General features: G+C 37.6%; 2 protein-coding genes across 2 annotated transcripts; both read right to left on the reverse strand.

Moving 5' to 3' along the window:
• Positions 1-50: 50 nt before the first annotated feature.
• Positions 51-4,728, reverse strand: LOC119998760 (homeobox-leucine zipper protein ROC8-like). Its single transcript, XM_038846163.1, has 10 exons — positions 3,345-4,728; positions 2,921-3,038; positions 2,647-2,838; positions 2,098-2,556; positions 1,924-2,025; positions 1,612-1,815; positions 1,333-1,513; positions 973-1,226; positions 804-893; positions 51-705 (listed from the first exon to the last, which is right to left on the reverse strand). Exons 1-10 carry the CDS (start codon positions 3,746-3,748, stop codon positions 304-306), a joined length of 2,406 nt encoding a protein of 801 aa, XP_038702091.1. The 5' UTR covers positions 3,749-4,728; the 3' UTR covers positions 51-303.
• A 1,090-nt stretch (positions 4,729-5,818) lies between these two features.
• LOC119998761 (UTP--glucose-1-phosphate uridylyltransferase) lies at positions 5,819-21,925 on the reverse strand. Its single transcript, XM_038846164.1, has 21 exons — positions 21,678-21,925; positions 21,541-21,588; positions 21,237-21,328; positions 21,057-21,147; positions 20,893-20,953; positions 20,718-20,795; positions 20,597-20,647; positions 20,426-20,499; positions 20,268-20,340; positions 20,122-20,179; positions 19,943-19,989; positions 19,795-19,860; positions 8,358-8,390; positions 7,834-7,886; positions 7,687-7,762; positions 7,541-7,597; positions 7,365-7,448; positions 7,182-7,280; positions 6,996-7,100; positions 6,229-6,300; positions 5,819-6,120 (listed from the first exon to the last, which is right to left on the reverse strand). Exons 1-21 carry the CDS (start codon positions 21,740-21,742, stop codon positions 6,094-6,096), a joined length of 1,410 nt encoding a protein of 469 aa, XP_038702092.1. The 5' UTR covers positions 21,743-21,925; the 3' UTR covers positions 5,819-6,093.
• Positions 21,926-23,114: the final 1,189 nt, after the last annotated feature.

Consider the following 23,114-nt stretch of genomic DNA (forward strand, 5'->3'; position numbering starts at 1 on the left):
TTAATGATATATTAATGATTTTAACAACAATAATATATATTTCTTTAAAAAATTGATTCATAAATTAATAACTCACACGCCAACAATTTTGTTTGTTCAAACGCTACACATCACCTCACCTCATCACAATACTATGCCTCATCTCACTTCAATAGATCAAAATGCAACGCACTCTCAAACGGACCCATAATGGTCAACAAAACCATGTGATAGCAAATGCGCTGACCTTGTAATACTCCCATGCAAAGATTTACATATAAAAAACACAAATGCAGATCAAAGATGTCTAGTTTCTATAATCTGTCAGTCCATATTTGAATCCAGTGCGCGCTTGATTCGCTGAACGGTGGAGCTGATGAGGGTATTGACAGTTGCCACGGATTCCATGTTGAGTTCATTCGGACCAGATGGGGTTGAAACCAATATCTGGAATGCCACCGTAAGGAGCGAACCTGCCGGAGACCTTTTAGAGTTTGCAGTACTTGTGGAAGCACCACCACCATTTGCTGCTGCGGAGTCGGGGTGGCCGCCATCGCTGGAGATTATGAAACCTGATGGAAGAATTGGTATGTTGGATGAGTCCGCCCCGCTTACTGCAACGTTGAGGGATGGAAGGTCGATGGGAGCGTAGACTATCACCATTCCTAGAGGGTCTATGCAGGACTCTTGAAACAGCAGCATGTTGTTTTCATTTGGTATGAAAGGCTTCATACAACAAACATTTAGGATTTCCAATCAATGATCCTCAAAGACATATATTGAAGAAGATAGAGGAGAGGAATAACCGAATAATGGAATATTACCCGAATGAGCGATATACAGTTTCCGCGATGAGAGCCATTGGAGATGTGTCCAACCTCCTGTGCTTGATTTCCACTAGAGAGTACATCCCACTGCAGAACAACAGAAAGGTGAAAATAAACTAATTTGACTATTGTATTAGATGGAGTTGTTTGTTTGTGCATTATATACCTGAGCTCGGGTTTTCTCGTCCCGGAGGAAGTTAAAGATGCTCTGAGGTTGCAGTGCAATCCAAACAGAGGTAGCAGCGCTGACAACAAGGCCGCTAGGCTGGCCTGGTTCTGTGTTATTCCGAACCGCTACTCTAACACCACTATTGTTCACCTCAGACAAGTGAGGGAAATCTAGTTTAGGAGTCATGCTCAGGATTGCACAGAAGTTCTTCACCATTCTGTGGCCAAGCATCATCAGGCTCCTTCTTCCTTCTGGCGAAGAACCCACGAAACAATTGAAGGCATTGAAAGGAAATTAAAGAAAACATGAGAAGTAGCGTAGGAGGAGTTGTAGAGGGATCACTGAGTAATGGTATACCTCCTCCTGGTTCATTGGCAGGCACAGTTAGTCTTGCGGAGAATGCCATTCGCTCACACATCCTCTCGAGTGTAGCGATCCAGCGTTGAGCTCCATAAGCAGAACTAGTGCGTACGACATCTCTGTAGAGCCTATGAGTTTGATTTCTATCATCCACTTCAACATGTTCTACCCAAGTAACCTAATAGAGATCGGCTTCCAGTATCAGAACTTCTTTCTTTGATGATTAAATATACAATTCGGTTTAGCAGATACTGATATAGATATAAATTTACTCACCTTGGAGCACCCATTAGGCATCTCTTGTATCATGCAGCCGGAAGGAAGCCTCCAGCACCGGGAATTTAAGACGCGATCCTTCATGCTTTCATAAGAGATGTCAACAATCACCCAGAGCCCTGCCTCAATTTGATGACAATGGCGAAGGAAGAAGAATTCTCGAGTTGGCACCAAGGGTGAAAGGACGTGCATTTGTCCGTACATCTGCAATTTAACATCTTAAAACTTTGTATGACTTGTTCCACAACAAAAGTTGGCCAGAACAAAAACTTAGCACAAAAAGCTTGGAATTTCTATGGCTAAACTATATACCAGCTGCAAGGCGCCACTGCGGTTCCCTCTCGTTCCAGGTTCAAGAACTTGTAATGTGCTTGCTTTGGTAACAATGGATGGAAAAAGATCGATCCATTTATTCTGCATAATCAAGATATCATTACTAAAAATTTATTAACCTTTAGAAATTTATTAAGAAGATACTAAAATTACCGAATCTAGCAACATGTCGACCAGCTTCAGTCCATTCATTGTCACCAATCCCGAATCCTTTGATGACTCGACACGTGCACCAGGACTATTAAAGTGACTATATCTGGGGAAGCTCTTCTCATAACTGTCACGATGAATAACTAATCGATCATTAGATGATACCTTGATCCATAAAGGCTCGTTATTTTGCAAAAGCCTAATTAGTTCATCAAGAGCAGTTGCGGCTGTTTCCATCATGAGCGCCTTTTCCATTTCAGGGATTACTTGACGTTGGTATGGTGCCAAGGAAAAAAAGTCAGCACCAATCGAATTCAGCTGACGGCCAACAGCAGGGTTCTTAATGCCAATAGGATTCAGGAGGGTTGGCATTGAGAAATTCAAAGGAGGTGGATTGACACCCAATAAAGCATCGACAGGCTTCCCCGCATACTTGGCAAGAAGAGCGGATACCTTGTCATGCTGCAGAAAGCAAGGATATGAAACATTAACTAACCTCAACATCAATAAACACAAACACATCTACATAAATGCTGCAAATCGAAAACTAGCCTCTTGTCTCAATTGAGCATTTTCGAGTTGTAGTTTCTGCAGGCTATGCTGACGTTCTTCCTCTCCAAAAGGAGGTCCTCCACAAGCCGGACAAATGACATTCTTCAACGCCTCTCTGATCGCAATGTTTTCACATTGGATCCTTTCATTCTCAGCACGAAGAGTTGAGTTATCTTGTCGTTCACTTTGAGTCTGAAAATAAAGACCATATCTAATCAGGCTTACAGAACCAAACATAATGATCTGAACAGAGAAAACCAGTTCAAATGTAAACCTTTGTTTGAGTCCTCTTGTTTTGAAACCAGAACTTTATCTGTTGAGACTCCAGACCCAGTTCCCTGCTCAATCGAATCCTCTGGCTCTCGTCCGGATGAGGGCACTCCTTGAAAAATCTGCGTTTGTTTAACATCAAATCTCCAAAATCAAATGATCCACAACGTCGACGATTCAAGACAAACATACATGAAAAACGCAGGAAAAAAAACCCAAAAAAACAGCCGAAACATGTACTCAAAAGGCAGATTCAACAAGAATCAACCTACTGGCATTAAAAAACCAGAAAATCCCATTAAAAACTGGATCAGAAACCAAAAGAACTCCTAAAAATCAATCTAGCCAACCCAAAAACATTTAAAGGAAGAAGAACTTGTGTTTTCACAATCCATTGATAAGGAAAAGAAAAAGAAAAGAGATCTTACGCCTCAAGCTGCTGAATCTGGTTCGGTGAGTGGCGATGGTACACCTTCTTCTTGCCCTTTCTTCTTGATGAGTTAGAAGTTATCTGTTCATCACCACCAGAAGCAGCACCACTAGCACCAGAATACTCCATTGATACACACACACAACAGCACCAAAGGCTCCTCTCTCTCTCTCTCTCTCTCTCTCTCTCTATATATAAATGTAAAATCAATATGCAACTCTTATATAAAGGCATGGCATGAAACACATTCTTTGATTCAAATATCAGATAATAAGCATGAAAGGTGAGTAATTCAATACTAAACTCACTAAATATGGATAGGTATCCAGAATCCGTGTTTTCTTTTTTTGAAATACCGTTGAGAAATATGCTTCTCATTGGAATCGAACCTCGGGCACACATACGCCTAACCCAACATTTGTGTTTTCTAGTTTTGAATGTATAATAAATGTATTTGAAATTCTCTCTTCTTTCTTTCTTTTTCTCTTCTATTTATTCACAATCAAATCCTATGAATGAAGTGCTGACCACGTACCAGGTAAATAATCAGAGGGAGAATCAAAGGAAATTTGAGATTTTATTTTGTAACCTGATATGGAAAACAGAAAAAATAGTTTACTTTCTTTTTTACAAAAAACTAATAAAGGTAAGAAATCAATCAATTTTGATTAATAAAGAAAACCCATAAAAGGATTCTGAATAATTTGTTTTATTAACCAAGTAATAAATTGATTTTTCAAGTTTATTGATTTAGGAGATGAAAGTTGTGTGTCTTGCATGATTTTACTGATTTTTCCTTGTCTGTTTTTTGGGATTGAGATCCGGCAGCCCCTCATTTTTTTTTCCTTACTTTTTATATCAATATTTATAAAAAAAATCTAAAAAAGTAATAAATAATAATGATTTTGAATCTAATAGACTAGTACTGTATTTTACGTTGAATAAAAAGACTAGATTTATTAAAGAAAATGCGTGAAAAACGTGAATTGTTCTAATCCATTAGATACAAATTGTGTAATATGTTTTTCCTAAGATCAATAGTATGTTTTTTTTTGACATACCGTTGAGAAATATGCTTCACATTATAATCGAACCTTAAACACACATATGTCAAACCCAACTGATTGTCAATCGAGTCACTTCTCATTGTTTTATCTCTTAGAAATTATTCTAGAAGAACATGTACCCTAATCCCTTTTTTTTGGACAAATAGAGTAAAGTGTCTGAATTGGTGGAATTGGACGTGGGTCCCAATTGAAGTTTTTGGCCTTTTGAATGCATGAACACAGTATGCAGAAAACCTCGTACTATATATGGTGTGAAGGTTAAGAGAACAAAGTCGAACGTTTTTCAATTCAATTGTCTACTATTTTAGGTTTTATTTCTTTATGTATTATTTCCTTGTTTGATAGTGTCGAGAAGGTATGGAAAAAGGAATAATGCTTGAGAATTTTTTGTTTGGTAACCGAGAATTTCCCGATCTAACATGTCTACCAAACAATTAGGTCAGCTCTAAAACCCTAAACTCATGTCGCCAACCCAGTTCGCTCCACGCTGATGATAGATAAGACTGAGCTGAAACCCGTGCGGGAAATAACACCGAAACTGCTAGGCGCGTGAGAGTGAGACCTCCCGCATTTGCAAGGAGTTAACACAGTCAACTTTATCATCACAATCAAATCCTATAAGCTCATTTTAGGTTTTATTTATTTCCTTATTTTTTTATGAATTATTTCCTTGTTTGTCCCACAGAGGATCATTTGGACTTTTGATCCTACAGTGGAAAAAATGTTAAAGATGTGAGAAAGAACATTTTTATTAGGAAGTGAGAGAGACGAAAAGAGAACAAACTTGGACAACAAGAAACGAAATAACTTAGACAAATCTTTTATCAATAACCTCAGACCAATCAATCGAACATTGATTAATACCTAATCGAGCGAAGACTACTTGAAAATGAAAATAGCTCTTTGGCTCATAAATGAAATGTTCCAAATATTCTAGAAATGCTTGCTCCCATGGGACCATTTGTATCTATATCCGATTCATGGATCTCTCAGTTCGAGAAATCCAAATGAGAGGGTCAAACCATTTCTCCTAACTCTTCAATAAATGTTGGTTGATTGTATATTTCATTATAGTTCTGCGATTCAAAGTGTATCATTTCCTATTTGATCCCTTTGAATTACATGTTCGAAGTTGCGATCCGATCTATTCAAAGAAAAATTAATACCACTGTGAGATATATAAAGTTGCTGCACAAAGATAAGAGAAAAAAAAAACCATAAATTCTATTGAAATCAACCCTAATCTTAAATTCGCATAATAAAAGAGTTTTCTACCTCTGGATTCCTAAACATCAATCTACTCCGATTACCCCTAGAAGTATCAATTATTTTGCACAAATCTTTTTGGTTCTTAAAAGAAAGATCTTTCCAGCTAATGGAGACGCTAGGCATACACTCTACAAAATGTGCGCAAATAAAAGATTTTGACATAGTTAGTGACACACAATATAATTTTTTACTTTTCCTTTTCTTTTATAGTAAAGAAACAACATGCCTTCTGTTTTGCATTAGATCCTCATGTCGGCCTACTCTCTCCAAGCATCAACCGTGCAAGCTAGAACCATTTTGTATAAGATGGCAAACTCACTTATTCTTCTATCAAAATACTAAGGCATTGGACAATCAGAATTGAATGAACAGGACGCACATCGATGTGTCTCCAGCATAGCAAGCAGCTTCTTACAGGTCCTCAGGGCCATTGATGTCCTGAATTTTAAGGAAGTAATGGATAGAAAAAGAACTTGTGAGCTCTAGATAAAAAAATTATTTAATGATGATAGGGATGTGAATGTAAATAAATTCATAGTGTTCAACCTTGTTCTCAAGCACAGCTCCATCGGGTATTTCCAGTTTCACACCAGGTTTTGCAGTGATGCTCACTTTTCCCTTCAATGGAAAAAAGTAACAAAAATCAGTCGGTCAGATTAAAACAGAAGAAATTATTTGAATGATGAGAGTTTCTATTGGTAATACTAGAAAAATGATGAATTTCAGTTGGGAAAAAGATGATGATTCCACCACTGTTTTCCTTTTTTCACTCCACCCCTGTTGCATACTAATATCTTATGCTGCATATCACATCATCAGGTTAGTTCTCACACATTTAGTTTCACGTCCAAAACAGACTCACTGCCAGCTCCATCATCTCTGTCAACCCATTAATCACTTTATTTCATAGCCATCCAGGTTGTTAGCGACACATTCCACCCTAGTGGTATTGTTCCTTCGTCACAATATAGAGGTTTGTAGATTCGATCCACAAATAGCCTCTCAACAACGAGGGGGTAAGATGGCATACACCTGCCCTTCTGTGATTAAGCCTCCTTTGCAGGAGTCTTGCGTTTGAAAGGTGTTTAACGACATTTCCTTTTCTTATTGGGTGAAACACCCATCATCAATCTCTAGACAATTTAGAAAACGTAAATACGTTCCACAACTGTAAACCCTAGATATCCTTAATTGTCTAAAATTTAAAGCCCAGTGGAAGTTATTGATATGTAGATTATAACAGAACTCATTCTACTCAAAGCCTGGATTGTGTTATTCAGGAGCAACAGAAGTAATATATAATAGTATATTACCTTGAGAACAACACCAGCACCAAACCATACATCACCAGTCACCTTTAGGCTATCAAGCTCAATGATGCTAGGGATTGACTTAAAACGACTCAAAAAGTTCCCAACCTGTGAAGCAAATATTATATCAGTACCATAGTAATGAATCAAATCATCTGAAAGCACACTATTGCAGATATAAATCTTAACCTTCTTGAATTCAGGCCCCAATTCAATAGAAGGATTTGCAGGATTTGTTCTAGCCTTATTTCGAAGAACAAAACCATCAACTAAGGTATAAAGATCTGACTGCAAAATAGGTAAATCAACTTATAAGCAATAATTATGTCACTTGAGAATATTTTCGTGCCGGCTTCAGAAAAGAAGATTAACCTGAACAAGGAGCAAATCTGAAGTTGCCTTCACCGGGAGGAATCGAGATCGAGGTACATTGGTTCCAATAGCATGATCAAAGAACTGTATAGCAGTATATGGGCATAAAATAAAACCATATTCCAAAGTTCCACCTGTCAAATATATCTTTGGAAATATTTATGCATAAAGCATACCCTAATTGCTGCACCAGCGGCTGTTTCTAGCTGAAGAACTTTGATTCCATCCACCTCCTGAAACAAGATTTAATTTATCAGCTAATCAACATATACCCTTCAGCTCAGCACCATAAAGGAATCAATGAAAGATAAAAGAAGCATACCTTTGGGTTCGGAATTATCTCCATTCTCAATGCATCAGCTTCCACAAGCCTTTTAATTTCCTTCAAGTTCACCCACCTTTTGCAGTATTTACTGTAAGTATTAGCAAAATAAAAAACCATTCCAACTTTGATAGTATTGTGACTTACAAGTTGTTTGTGTTGAAAATCTTGAACTTTTCTATTGACTTGAATTCATTAACCTGTTGTACACAGAGAAGATCAGGTCAGCCATAATTTTTCCAAGAGGCTTCCCCTAAGTTAAAAGTGTGACAAGTCTAAAAGGGGCATTGCTATGTCAATCAACAGTATTAAAGAACCTTACAACACCACAAAGAACACGAATAGCCCCAGTACTACCATACAACGCTAAAAAAAGCCTAGCACCATAGAATGCAATGTAAAAGTGCATTGCCTCACATCAACAAGTGCTACATTAGATATGCCCTGGTCTTAGTAACTAGAAACAGCCTGGTCCCAGGCAGTAAATGGTAGAATAACTTGATGCTATCTATGATGCCTTTTTAACTTGGTGGCAAAGAGAAACAACACCCAATAGCACCACTTTCCTCAACTATCAGCTGCACTAATAGCTTACACTATCACAAAGAACACTAATAGCTTACACTTCCAAGAATGGGAAATATAAGAAATAACTTAAAAGAAAAACTTACATGCTCATCAGGGACCTGTGCAATTTCCAGAAGCTGCATCACATAAACAACGAGAAAATATTGGTGAAAGCAAACTGTAGACACAAAAAAATTTGCAGCCCAATTAAATAAAATAGTGGGCTCTAAATTAAAATAATTTATGAAGCCCAAAATATTGTTAAATGGATAAAATCTAAGATAAATACAAATCAAATCAAATTCAAATAAAATAAAATTAAAGGGATAATCATTGATTAAGTGATTTCTCTACAATACCCTTAATGTCAAGGGTTAAGGCCAAGGGTACATAAGTAAATTCCACTTCTCCCTTTGCCTATAAATACCAAGCTCATTTGGAAAAAAAAAAGAGAAAGAAGAGGAGGAGTAGAGAGAAACTATATAAAGACTCTCTCAAATTTCTTCTCTAAATCCGGAATTCTTAGAATTCCTTCAAGTCTCAAATCCAAGTCAAGTCCCGGAAGTGAAAAGTCCAAGTTCTTTAAATCCGGAATTCTTAGAATTCCTTCAAGTCTCAAGTCTAAGTCAAGTCCCGGAAGTGAAGTTCAAGTTCTCTAAATCCAGAATTCTTAGAATTCCATCAAGTCTCAAGTCCGATAATCAAATCCCAAATTCAAGTCTAACACTCAAATCCAACTGGATTTTATTACAAATTCGTAGAATTTGTTTGAAGCACTCAACTAAAAATCAGAGGATTTTGTATTCGTGTGGAATACGTCAAAAGAAGAGATCAAGTCCACTTTGATTTAAATATTTGTAATTTGTATCAAATTTTAAGTGTATTTTAATTTACACTGAGGAATTTGGTGTGTACAAATTTCTGGCACGCTCGGTGGGACACTCTTCTCCTCTTATCTTTCAGTTGAATTTATTAGATTCAATCTAAGTCAAAACTATGGAATCCACGATTCCTTCGAAGGAGATTGATGTCACTGATGATGTCTCTCACGCAACTCGTACGCGAGTTAAAGCCGGAGAATCACAATAGATTTCTCCTCTTAAGAAATTCTCAAAAAAGGGTCAAAAGAAGTCCCATGTGAGTAAATCCAAATCCAAATCCCATATATCAAAAGAGGCGGAATATGTATATTCCAGCTCCTTCGGAGGCTGAATCCGAATCTAAATCTCCTAAGTCAAAAGGAATGGAATACGTATATTCCAACCCCTCATATGAGGAATCCACATCACAGAAGTGGGATAATTACATCCCAATGTCGGAATCAGATATTCCTGTACCGGTTATGATGACCGAAACTACAAGTTCCAGAGATCAGGTGAAACAAATGAATGTCACCATTGATCAATTGACAAAGTCCTTAGAAGAGAAGGACAAACAAATTGCTGCCCTCATAAACCGATTGGATTCCCTAGGATCAATCACGGAACCGAGCCGTGAAACCTTTGTTTCACGAGAAGGTAAAGCTCCAGAAAGTTCAAATTCTCTTAAAGCTCAACAAAAGCAAGAAGAGCAAGATCGCTTGATAGCTCAAAATGCTCTCCGCGATTCTACCAACTTATCTGTTGCTTCACTCTCTGTGAATCAACTCCAAAACATGATTGTAGACACCATCCGAGCTTAGTATGGTGGAGCCCCACAATCATCTCTAGTGTATGCAAAGCCATATAGTCGCCGGATTGATGAAATCCGTATGCCATGGGGTTATCAACCCCCTAAGTTCCAACAATTTGATGGGAAAGGCAACCCAAAGCAACATGTTGCTCATTTCATCGAAACCTGCAATAATGCGGGTACATTTGGTGATTCCATGGTAAAACAATTCGTGCATTCCCTAAAAGGAGCTGCATTTGAATGGTATACTGACCTTCCGGCTGGTTTCATTGAAGGTTGGGATCAACTTGAGCGCGAGTTTCTAACTCGCTTTTATAGCACCCGACGGACAGTTAGCCTCCCGGAACTCGCCAGAATGAGGTAGAATAAAGAAGAAGCTGTGGTCGAGTATATTGAACGCTGGAGGAACCTTGTCCTAAATTGCAAGGAACATATAAGCGAAAGTTCCTCCATCGATATGTGTGTTCAAGGAATGCATTGGGGGTTACTTTACAATCTTCAAGCTAATATGCCACATTCCTTCGAGGAACTTGCAACCCGAGCTCATGACTTGGAAATCCAAATAGCAAGGCATGGAAGCCATTTGCCAAGTGACCCTCGAGAATTAAAGAAAGAAGTGAAAAAGGATTCAAAGCCTTCACGGACTAAAGAATCCATGGCTGTTACTACTGACCCAGTTAAGATTTCTACACAGAAATCTAAATCTAAATTCGAGTCCAAGACTCGTAAAGATCAAACTCAAGTCAAGGAGCGACCAACCTTGAAACAAATGCAAGAGAAGGAATACCCATTTGCGGATTCCGAAGTGTCTGGGATTCTAGACCAATTACTTGAACAGAAGCTCATAGAGCTTCCTACTTCAAAGCGGCCGGAAGAAATTGGCCAAACTGATAATCCTAAGTACTGCAAGTATCATCGGATCATTGGTCATCCGATTGAGAAATGTTTTGTCTTCAAAGACATAATCATGCGGTTGAATAGGGAAAACAAGATCGATCTCGATCTTACTGACAATGTTGAGGTCAATTGCGGAATGGTGGCTTTTGGGTCATTTGACCCCATTCCAATATCAATGGAAGCTCAAACGATGCCCTCGTCCATAACTAACGAGGAATCATCAAATATAGAACTGACTGCTGAGCTTCCTGAAGGAGCTGTAAGAGTCCAGTTCATTGTAGATGGAGAAGCCACCACTGTCTATGCATATCCCGGAATGCCGAGGCCACAAGCTCCAAATAGGCCAACGTTATATGAAATCATGACGGATGATCTGGATGTGTGGGATTCACCACCAGAAATGTATGATTCATCTTCTGAAAGTGAAGATGAAGGTTGGATAGAGGTGAAAAGTAAAAGACAATACTCTTCACCAATCCGGTCTCTTCCAAGTCCAATACCTATTCTCGGAAGGAGAGAAAATAAAAAATCTCGGTCTAAGAATCGATTAAGAAGAAATCGAAGAAAGACACATGTTGAGGTTGAGAATGAAAGCACTCATTCAACTCCCCGAAAGAAAGTAACTCTTAAGGAGTACTTTCCGAAAGATTACTTTCTAGATGAACATATGACATCATATGTGATCAGTGCAATAGACTCTAAAGAGTCACATGAAGAAAGAGATGGTTCTAAGATGGAAGCCTCAAGCATTGAGAAGAAAGGAGTTGTTATTTCACTCCAAGAAATTCCCTCTGACATGAACATCTCGGAAGTCCTTGAACTCCCAATAGATACTCGTTTGGCGCTAGTTCAAACACTGCTCAATCCGGAAGAATACAAAGGGAAAATATTTTCCCAAATAAGAAAAGTTAGTCCCGGTGATTGTATGGCAACAATTACCTTTACGGACGATGACTTACAGCTTGGGACGAGACTTCACAACAGGCCACTTTATGTTAGTGGAATTATTCGAGAACACAAAATATCTCGAATCCTCATTGACTGTGGATCTGCTGTAAATATTATGCCGATTCATACAATGAGAAAGATTGGAATCTCAGTGAATGAGCTTTCTAAAAGCAAACTCACAATCCAAGGTTTCAATCAAAAAGGACAACGTGCCATTGGCACAGTCCGGTTAAAGATTGAGATGGATGATTTGATATCATCAGCTTTATTTCATGTAATCGACTCCAAAACATCCTATGAATTACTTTTGGGACGTGTTTGGTTACATGAAAATGGAGTAATTCCTTCAACATGGCACCAATGCTTCAAGTACAGTCGAAATGGCAAGGAAAAATGCATTGTAGCCGAATCAAAGCCATTCGCAAGTGAAGAATCTCATTTTGCGGATGCAAAATTTTACCAAAAGGAAGATATGCCCCAAGAAGCCCTTCCAGTGTTGATTCCGGAATCAAAAAAATGACGTAAAAGATGACTCAATTGAGGACATCTTATCAAGAACCTTTGTAAAGGAATCATCAAAAATTGAGTTGTCAAAGAGAGATGTTGACATTCTCAAGGAAGACCTAATCCTTCCGATTCCTTCTATTGGGAAAATTGTGGACTTAAATTCTATACAAGAAAATGCCGAGGAAGCTGAGCTTCCTAAAACTTTGGGAAACCACTCAAATGGGTGGTTTGATCCACGTGTAAAGAAGCTCATGGAGAACGCTGGATACGGAAAAGGGAAGCCATGCAAACTTGGCGACCTTGATTCCGTTCTGTCTAGTGGAAAAGCTCCGGTGATAAATAAACAAGGAATATCTATTCCACAACCAAAACACGGATTGGGACATGAATCTCGTGACTCACACCCTATCCGAATTAGAGCAAAGAAAGCATCGGCCAATCCAATCATGATACAGATTTTTGAGTATAATGATGACAAGCCCGTAGAGCCTCTTGCTCAAAGCCAAATACAAAAGCAAAATACTCGAATTTCAGTATTTGAACGGATTGGTGATAATCCGTCAACATCAAACCAAATGGAGTCTGTACAAAAAGTCTCTGTATTTTCTAGGCTTGGGCCAAAAGTCCAGAAAAAGGATCCGAAGAAACGAAGGAGACAAAGACGTTGTAGACGTAATGCTCTAGCTAAAGATAAAGGTAAAAACAAGGTGATTGTTTCTGTCAATCACATCACAATTGAGGAAGTGACTGAAAAAGAATTCAGTTCCGACTCATCTTCTGATGAAGAACCCATATCGGCACCATCTACCTTAGAAGATGGGGGGCAAGCTACGGTTGATGAACTCAAGGAGATCAATCTAGGAACTGAAGCTGATCCAAGGCCAACATTTGTAAGCGCACTTCTAAGTCCAGAAGAAGAAACAAAATACATCCAGCTTTTGCAAGAATATATGGATGTCTTTGCATGGACTTACAAAGAAATGCCAGGACTAGATCCAAAGATTGTTGTCCATCACTTGTCTATCAAACATGGAGTACGTCCCATAAAACAAGCTCAAAGACGATTCCGACCGGAATTAGTCCCGAAAATTGAAAATGAAGTCAATAAACTTATTGAAGCTGGATTCATTCGAGAAGTTAAATACCCGACATGGATTGCCAATATTGTCCCAGTGATGAAGAAAAATGGGCAATTACGGGTCTGTGTTGACTTCCGAGATTTAAATAAAGCATGTCCAAAGGATGATTTTCCATTGCCCATCACGGAGCTAATGGTTGATGCAACTACCGGACACGAAGTGTTATCCTTCATGGATGGTTCGTCTGGATACAATCAAATTCGGATGAACCCAAAGGATGAGGAATTCACTGCATTCCGTACTCCAAAAGGAATATATTGTTACAAAGTTATGCCTTTTGGATTGAAGAATGCCGGAGCCACATATCAACGTGCCATGCAGAAGATCTTTGATGATATATTGCATAAAAAGGTGGAATGTTATGTGGACGACTTAGTCGTAAAGACCAAAAACCGAAAAAATCATTTAGATGATTTACGGGTTATCTTTGAAAGACTTCGTCGATTTCAATTAAAGATGAATCCTCTCAAGTGCGCCTTTGGTGTCACTTCTGGAAAATTTCTTGGCTTCATCGTAAGGCATCGAGGTATTGAAATTGATCGAACAAAAATCGATGCCATTTTAAAAATGCCAGAACCGACTAACTTACACGAGCTAAAAAGCTTGCAAGGGAAGCTCGCGTATATTAGAAGGTTTATTTCAAACCTTGCTGGACGATGCCACACCATATTCTTTGGTTTATGGCGTTGAAGCAGTAATACCACTGGAATGTCAAATTCCGTCTCTCAGGATTGCTATTCAAGAAGGCCTTACTACAGAGCAAAATGCTCAATTAAGGTTGGAAGAACTTGAGTCCTTAGACGAAAGAAGATTGGAAGCTCAAAAGCGACTGGAATGCTATCAAGCTCGTATGTCCAGAGCTTTCAATAAAAAAGTACATCCTCGAGCATTTCAAATAGGAGACTTGGTCTTAGCTATAAGGAGGCCGATTGTGATCACTCGACGGACTGGGGGCAAGTTCCTACCCAAATGGGATGGACCATATGTAGTCACAGAAGTCTACACAAATGGTGCTTATAAAATTATCGACAAGGACGGTCTACGGATCGGACCTATCAATGGAAAATTCTTGAAGCGTTTTTACGCTTAGAATTAAATTGTAATACTCCTTGCCCATATGAGTATAAACTATGAATGGCATCAAAAAAAAAAAAAAAAAAACTCGCTAGATTGAAAACCCGAAAGGGCGGTCTAGGCAAAAATAAGAGTTAAAAAAAAAAAAAAATTTCCTTGGAACTACGTTTGACTTGATCTCCTCAAAAGGAGTACGTAGGCAGCTTGGGAAATTCCAAGTTCAGTCAAATCAAATAAAAAAAAAAGACTTTGTCTTTTAGTTCAAATCCAAATAAAAATAGAAGACTTTGTCTTTTATTTTCAAGTTCAGTCAAATTCAAAGAAAAAAATTTCTTTGTATTGTCATTTCGAAAAGACAAAATCAAAGCATGTAAGATGTACATTCATGTTATGATTTAAGGTTCCTTTCTTTAATGAGAATACCTTTGATGCTTATATGTGCATACTTGATGGTGCGCCAAGTTATAGCATTAAAAAAGGAGCAAATGAATTCATTGATATGAATGTTCATTACATAAAAAATAAAAAATAAAAAAAAAAAACTAATCGAAATGACAAAGAATAAATAAATAGAGAAGTCTAATTCTTCTTGATCCAATTCGCTAGCCCACGGAATCCATCTTCCAAAGTTGCCTTCCGTTTAGCAATCGACTTAGTTGTAGTGGCATCCTTAACTTGGAGCTTCTCTAGCTTTGAATGTGATTCCTTCAATTGATTAAGGTCATCACTTTCTTTCTTCATTTTCTCATCAAAGGAGTCAAGTTGGGATGACAAAACATTATCTCGCTTCTCTAGACGAGAAATTTCAAGTCTAACTTCCTTTTGTTCTGCTTCTATCTTGCAACGTTCCTTGGTCAAGTCTGGAACAATAAGCATACGAGCAGAAATAAGATCTTCCAAAGAAGCCAACTGCTTTTGCTTTTCTTCTAAAGATGGAAAACGCATGGTGTCATTCTCCTCGTGAAGGAAGTCATCAATGTCATTCAAGTATTCAACCACCTTTGCCATTAAAGGAGAAATATCAATGTGAAAAAATTGACTACAGAAGTCTTTATAACAAGATGACTTCCGAGTCCACCATCCTCTCAAGTCGGATAGGCCTCCATGCAATGCCTTGGTAAATTCCTTCTCAAGATATGCCGTCATTGCTTCACGGAGCATCTCTTCATGCTCATTTAAAAGATTTGGTGACTTATCTTCAGGATTCGCTGATGCGGATAAAACAACAGTCAATTGTTGGGATTTGGTGCTGGAAACTTTCTGACCCAATGTCCCTGAAGTAGCCCCATCATCTGTCAAGTTTAGGCTTCTATTCTCTAAAGAATGTGTGGATGGAATAATACCTTCTCCAACACTATCGGGAAGTTCACCTAATAGACAATCATTTGGGCTACCTTCATCAGCAAAGCCCTCAAGGGCACCAATCATCTCACTCATAGGAATTTTATCGAAAGCTACCCAAAAAAAAAAAAAAAAACAAAAAAAAAAGTTTATTATCAATAAATGGGCAAATAATAGATAACAAGACAGAGAAAAATAAAGGAATACCTTTATTCCAAGAACATGGAGAGAGATTCATATCACTCTTTGCTTCCGCAGGAATGTCCTTGGTATTAGTTTTGAGATCAATTTGTTTTCCGGAACGTAAACGAGTAGATCTCCTAACCAGTGGTATATCGTCAGAATCAAAGTTAGATTCAAAATCAGTATGTGCTCCTTCAGGTGCAACTGCAACAATTGCAGACTTTACCTTTGGCACTATTTCATCAACTGAAGTTTTCTTTGTCTTGACCTTTGAAGGTCCAGCTTTAGATTTCTTTAAAGCACGTTCCTCTGGAACGTCTAAATCCACAATGAGAGGTTTCTCTTTCGGTGGCAATGGGATGGAGTCATCTTCTCCAGCTTTTCTTTTCCTCCGAGAAAGTGTAGATGCAATATTCTCAACAAGTTTAAAATCAGCACGTTCACTACTCTCCAAAACAGTAGTAGAAACGTTAAGCAATATGGGAGCCACCGTGGTGTCCCACCAATTCTCATACTTTCGATCAATTTGATCGCACATATTAGTACAAGGCCCCGGAATATGAAATTTTGCCTTACTCCCTACTCTTGTTAGAGATAACCAACAACTGTAAAGAGTACTTGGATTCAATTCAAAAGAATGTATATTCGGAGACCTAGGATTGATTTGTTTGAATCCATGCTGTCTTGAAAACCGGTGTGGACTATACGCTTCCAAAGTGTATGACGACCCCCGACGACATGGTAAATAGCCAGGTCGAATACTCATCATAAATTCTTGAATCTCTTCGGACAAGTCTCCAACATCTGTTTGGTCACCAACTTGTTTCGGAGGATGACTCACGACCCACTTAAAGTTTTTTGAGTCCATGTTTCCACGAAGAAGTTTCCGACAGTCTATCATGTTAGGCTCCCAAAATTGATAGACATTTAAAATTCCAGAATATCTCCTAAGTGTAGGACGCCCAAAAGATGTGTCAATGATATCAAATATACCACGAGGGAAATGCAATGCTACCCAGCCATAAAGAAAGTGCCCTGGAAATGATTGAGTAATTCTTCCAAGATCCTTTCTTTCAGAAGAAAAGGTCTGTGTAAGACCTTTATAAATACTTGCTAAAATAGGTGGAACCAGACTATATCTTACACCTGCAGCCATCCGGGAAGCAACTTTAAAAGTTGCGGGTCTTAAGTGGTCATCGCCTGATGGAAGGACAAATCTACAAAGCCAAATAGAGAGATATGCAGCTATCTCCAACTCATCAATCTTGGTGGTAGATAATTCAAGATCTAACGCCTGTAAACATTTTAGATCTCTGATGTCTTCAGAAGACACACTTTGGTTGGGAATGACTATGGGTCTCCACACTTTTGTTGTTGTTCCACTTTTTAGAAATTCATACTTTCCCAAGTTTGATAATTTCTTATATTTCGAGTCTCCTCGAGGATTGGGTTTCCGAGAAACCCCATTAAGCCAAAAATTGAGCCAATCTGCATGTTTGATTCGATCAATAACCTTTTCTCCGGCTATATGTTGAAAAGCCTTAAAGAGATGAAGACAAGAATCTGGAAGAGATTTTCCATCAGTGAGTTCCCTAAAACTCGGAATAACCTCTTCATAATAATCACCAAGTATAGACAATCCGGAAATATCTCGCATTTCCCAAAGAGAAATGCCAATTTCTCCATGCCTCGTCACAAAGGTACTGGTTTCAGGACACCATACCTCACATAAAGCCCGATATGCTGAAGGGGGACGATGATATTCCATCGTTGCTGCTTGGACTGCTAATGATAAATCTTCCAAGCCTCTATCCTTAAGGAGTCCAGCAACCCGTCTGGACCACTCCCAAAAGCCATTTAGATATGAAATCTCTCCTCTGGGATTCAAAGATGTCCCCCATCTAATAAATTTGTTCCCAATATTCTCGGCAATCAAAGGTCGTGGGATGAAGTCATCCTCATTATGATGTGGTGCAATACACAAGTAAGGTAGGCCAAGACGACGGGCATCCGTGGATGCCAATTCCTTGGATCTGCTAATTAAAGACATATCCAAACCTTGAAATCGATTGACACCGGGGATAGCAAAACGGCCAGTCATTGCACTATTGACGTGAAATTTAAGATGACCCTGCATGCCTGTAGAAGAGTGAAGTCCAACAAAAGCCATCGGAAAACGAATTGTTTTCCCTTTAAATTTGGGATTACTAGATTTTGTAATCCATTGTGGATTCGAGTTTGAGCTACTCTCAGAATCCGTCTTCGGGGCTGAACACGGTTTGCGGGATGCCATATCTAAATTAAAAAAATAAAAAAATAAAAAATCAGCTTCCGAAAGAAGGAAAAAATAAATAAATTTCAGCTGCCGAAGAAAGAATACATATGCACATGTGTGTATATGTATATGTATAGTTATGGCGTAGGCGCCATGCAACATCACAGCCATGAAAGTCAAGGTTGGTTGCTTTAAAAACAAAACATATATATATATCATATATATATGTATGAGATGAAAATTTCTAAAAATAATCACGGCTGGGTGATGAAAAAAAAAAAAACTAAAGTTGTCTCACCTTTTATGCGTGATGTTGAAAGAGTGAGTATACAAACTCTATAGCACATGTTGGCTTTATATAAGTCTAACTCTCCTATATCATGTGAGATTAGTTATAAGTTATCAAATACAAATCAAATTGTGATTATATAAAGCAAATTTTATTAGATAATTCAAGACTTAAATTATCTAGTCTTTGATAACTTAAGTCTTGAGGGGGCATTTGTAGACACAAAAAAATTTGCAGCCCAATTAAATAAAATAGTGGGCTCTAAATTAAAATAATTTATGAAGCCCAAAATATTGTTAAATGGATAAAATCTAAGATAAATACAAATCAAATCAAATTCAAATAAAATAAAATTAAAGGGATAATCATTGATTAAGTGATTTCTCTACAATACCCTTAATGTCAAGGGTTAAGGCCAAGGGTACATAAGTAAATTCCACTTCTCCCTTTGCCTATAAATACCAAGCTCATTTGGAAAAAAAAAAGAGAAAGAAGAGGAGGAGTAGAGAGAAACTATATAAAGACTCTCTCAAATTTCTTCTCTAAATCCGGAATTCTTAGAATTCCTTCAAGTCTCAAATCCAAGTCAAGTCCCGGAAGTGAAAAGTCCAAGTTCTTTAAATCCGGAATTCTTAGAATTCCTTCAAGTCTCAAGTCTAAGTCAAGTCCCGGAAGTGAAGTTCAAGTTCTCTAAATCCAGAATTCTTAGAATTCCATCAAGTCTCAAGTCCGATAATCAAATCCCAAATTCAAGTCTAACACTCAAATCCAACTGGATTTTATTACAAATTCGTAGAATTTGTTTGAAGCACTCAACTAAAAATCAGAGGATTTTGTATTCGTGTGGAATACGTCAAAAGAAGAGATCAAGTCCACTTTGATTTAAATATTTGTAATTTGTATCAAATTTTAAGTGTATTTTAATTTACACTGAGGAATTTGGTGTGTACACAAACATTAGAATAATTAGATCTAAAACAATAAATTGAGTTTCAAAAGATAGATAACTTTAAATAAAAATTTCACTTCATTTCGTAGAGGTTTCAGAATGAAAAGGCAAAAAGAAAAATCATTGATTAGTCAAATTCCAGTATTTAATCTGCATAAGCGTGGAATCTATAAGCAGCTTTATAAAAATATTTATTAGTTGTGCTACACATTCAAGAGATCAAGGCAGACGGATTCGAATATACACCAACAGCAAATGCAAAATATACCTGAACTTTCCCTTCATAGGAGATGAGTGTACCACCCTTCACATCAGCCAAGGTTTTGGGTGTGACCTGCATTAGAAAAAAGGTTTAATTAAAGATTTGAGCCATAGATGAAATTGACTTACCATGATAATAATAATCTTTTGTATACCTCCATACAGTATCCATTCTTGTTTTGGATTAGATGATGTAAGATCTCTACATCAAATCATTAAGGACAACAATGGCTGAAAATTATTCAAAGTTCATGCTGCATGTTCATTAGATAATATGCAAAGCACAAACAGGGAACAAGAAACCATAATTAAACGAAAATCAAAAAGACGATACTCAAGTCAACAACAGCACCCAAGTTATCTGAGTTGGCAACAAAAACATACTCCTTGCCCTGGAAAAGGAAGACAACGTGGGGAGAAAGAAAAGTTATATTAGTGCAGATCCAAATGCAATTCAATAATCAACAAAATGCAATCCACCTGCGATATTAAGGCATCAAGCTTGCCACTGTTTTTCAAGGATGGGAAGACATCACCATGGCCAGGAGGATACCTTCAGATCCATACAGTAATTATCACCATATGGAGACAGATAAAATCATCAAAAAGGGGCAACATTGACATTAACTATTTCATACCATCCGTCCTTGCCAGTGTTCCCCTTAGATGGCAATGGCATAAAATCATCAACAACAAGACGAGGGTACTGGCTCTGTGTAAATCCAAGGGGGCAGGAAAAATATAATTTGGTAAATTTGTACATGCATATTGAAGCAGCAGATGAAAAGTCGGGATTGCAACTTACAAACCTGATTAAAAGTGTGAATATCAATGTTTGAGTTAGCATACTTCTCTACAATCTGTAAGTGAACAAGAGCTTGTCAGTCACTAATAAGATGTTATCCAAAAAATAAATTAATGGTTTTGTACCTTCTGTGTGTCATCATGAGTGTTGAATGAGTTCATTAGGAGCAAGGGAACACTGCATCCATATTTGGAATTGAGATTCTGCAAATACTTCAATGTCAATTGCAGGCCTACTCGAACTGAAGGCTCTTTAAAAAACTAAGTTGAAATGAATGAAAAAACTGGCAGCAAGAAAAACCTCAATCTGGATAACAATAAGATCAAGGAACGTCAGTCCATTGCGAACTTCAATGACAGACCTAGATTACAGAGACGAACATCACAACTAAATTGATTTGAAGTTTCTCCCAAAAACAAATCTACAATCATCAGAGAGATAGAGAGAGGATGAAAAATGCATACTTGGGACCAGTACAGCCCATGGTTGTGCCCAAACCTCCATTGAGCTTCAACACTACAAGTTTGTCCAAAAGCTTCTTGGTCTCAGCTGGATCTGCATGCATCGACTCAATCACGATTATGATGTTTAAAAGGAGATTGTGATCTTGTCGAGAGAAAAAAACGAGCGATTGAAATCGTTACCATCAGGAGTAGGGGCTAAGCTGTCGTAAGGAACCACCACCTCATCAGTAGGAGTCTGGATCTTACTCCATTCCACATGTTCCGCTTCTCCACTTCAATCACAATATTCAATCAGTAGGAGTCTGTTTCGTTAGAAATAGTCGAGAAATGAAGCATCCAAATCTCGGATCCTTCAGAATCACCAGCAACTCGCACAAAAACAGGTAAAAGAACACTCTTCCACCCATCGAATTGAATCGTATAAACCGAAATGCCTCATTTGCAACAAGAGAAAGAGAATAAAAGAACGAAACAGAAGTTACACCTGAGATATCGAGCTACGAGGTTGATGAATCCATTCTTCTCATTCTCACTGCATCGCCGAAACAGAATTTAAATCCGAGATCCATAGCACGATCATCGAAACAAAAAGAGAGAGAAAGATTCGGAGAAATGACGAACCTGATCTGATTAAGGCCAGCTACAGCTGATTTGAGGTGAGTGAGCTTCTTGGCATCGGTCGCCATTGCCGATTCGATTCACAGCGATTGAGAGAGATTCTACAGACGAGAGAAGTTTCTGGAACAGAAACGGAGAGTGAGAGAGGAAAGAATATAACAGGTGTGGTGCGTTTACGGGCTCTTGATTTTCTGTTTTTTCTAAAGATTTGTTTGGAGGCAAAAGAAAAAGAGGGAGAGGGAGAGAAACGGTCAGTGTTAGACGGAGAAAGAAAAGGAGAGAATATTCAGGCGAATATGCAGGCCAATACGACAAAACTAAAATCAGTAAAAACTAAAAAGAGTGGGGCTTATAAGCTAAGATAGTAAGATGAGACAACCGTCATTACAACAGTCCAGTCCATGTTATGAGGCCCAACAGAAACTTTTCATGCCATCTAAATGGGCCACTCGGTTAGGCCCAAGATACAAATCTTATCTTATGTATCTCTCTTCTTTCTTTTCTCTTGGGTATAACCGGTCGCTATTTTTCGATTTTTTTTATATGAATTTAACTGAATCGACAATTGGTTATTGATCTAGGTTTTATTTAAAAAATATAATTTTTTTTTAAAATAACTAATCGATCTATTCGGTTATCAATCGATTACGATTATTAAGTTATTTTCTTACAACCCTACTTTTCTGTGCAAGTATAATTTCTCTCTATTAGTTTAACAAGTCTTCTTTTTGAGTATTTATATGATTGATATATATGTCTTTAAGAAATTTAAAAAATAAATAGTTAAATATAATAAACTTAATTTATAGAAATACATTGAATCCCATATATAATATTTTTAAAATTTTGTATTTTGTTAGCATTCCCTTTGGTGGCTCTTGAACTATTATAGTCAGGGGTGTTCCTGGAGTGGGGGGACATGGATTGCCATTTAGGACCCCATATTTTTGAAAAAATAATAATAGCCCCATACCATACCCTTTTGAACCACATTTAGAAGAAAAAAATAGGTTAATAACTACCAATTCATTTCAACTTAAAATCATATTTTTCGGTCTACCATATGTCAAAAGAGAAGTTAAATGGCTAGTTATGTTGTCTATTAAAAGTGATTTAGCGAAAAAAAAAAGTTAATTACAACAACATAATTAGTGATTTTATAAATCAAAATGCTAGAGAGCCATATTTAAATAATATATGAAATTTATTTTTTTTAAGAGGCCCCTCTTTTGTTGGGTTATCAAGACACAACATATCTAAAAATGCATGTAGTAGAGATGTGAATGTTTCGTTGAATGTGTGGTCACTAGAAAATGTAGGATAAGAAATGAAATTATTAGATCTAAGATAGAAGTAGCACCTATTAAAGATAAATTACGAGAAAATTGTTTAAGCTGGTATAGACATGTTCAAAATAGAGATATCGGTGCATCAATGAGG

Source organism: Tripterygium wilfordii, chromosome 5 (assembly GCF_013401445.1).
Source record: "Tripterygium wilfordii isolate XIE 37 chromosome 5, ASM1340144v1, whole genome shotgun sequence".
Classification (NCBI taxonomy): domain Eukaryota; kingdom Viridiplantae; phylum Streptophyta; class Magnoliopsida; order Celastrales; family Celastraceae; genus Tripterygium; species Tripterygium wilfordii.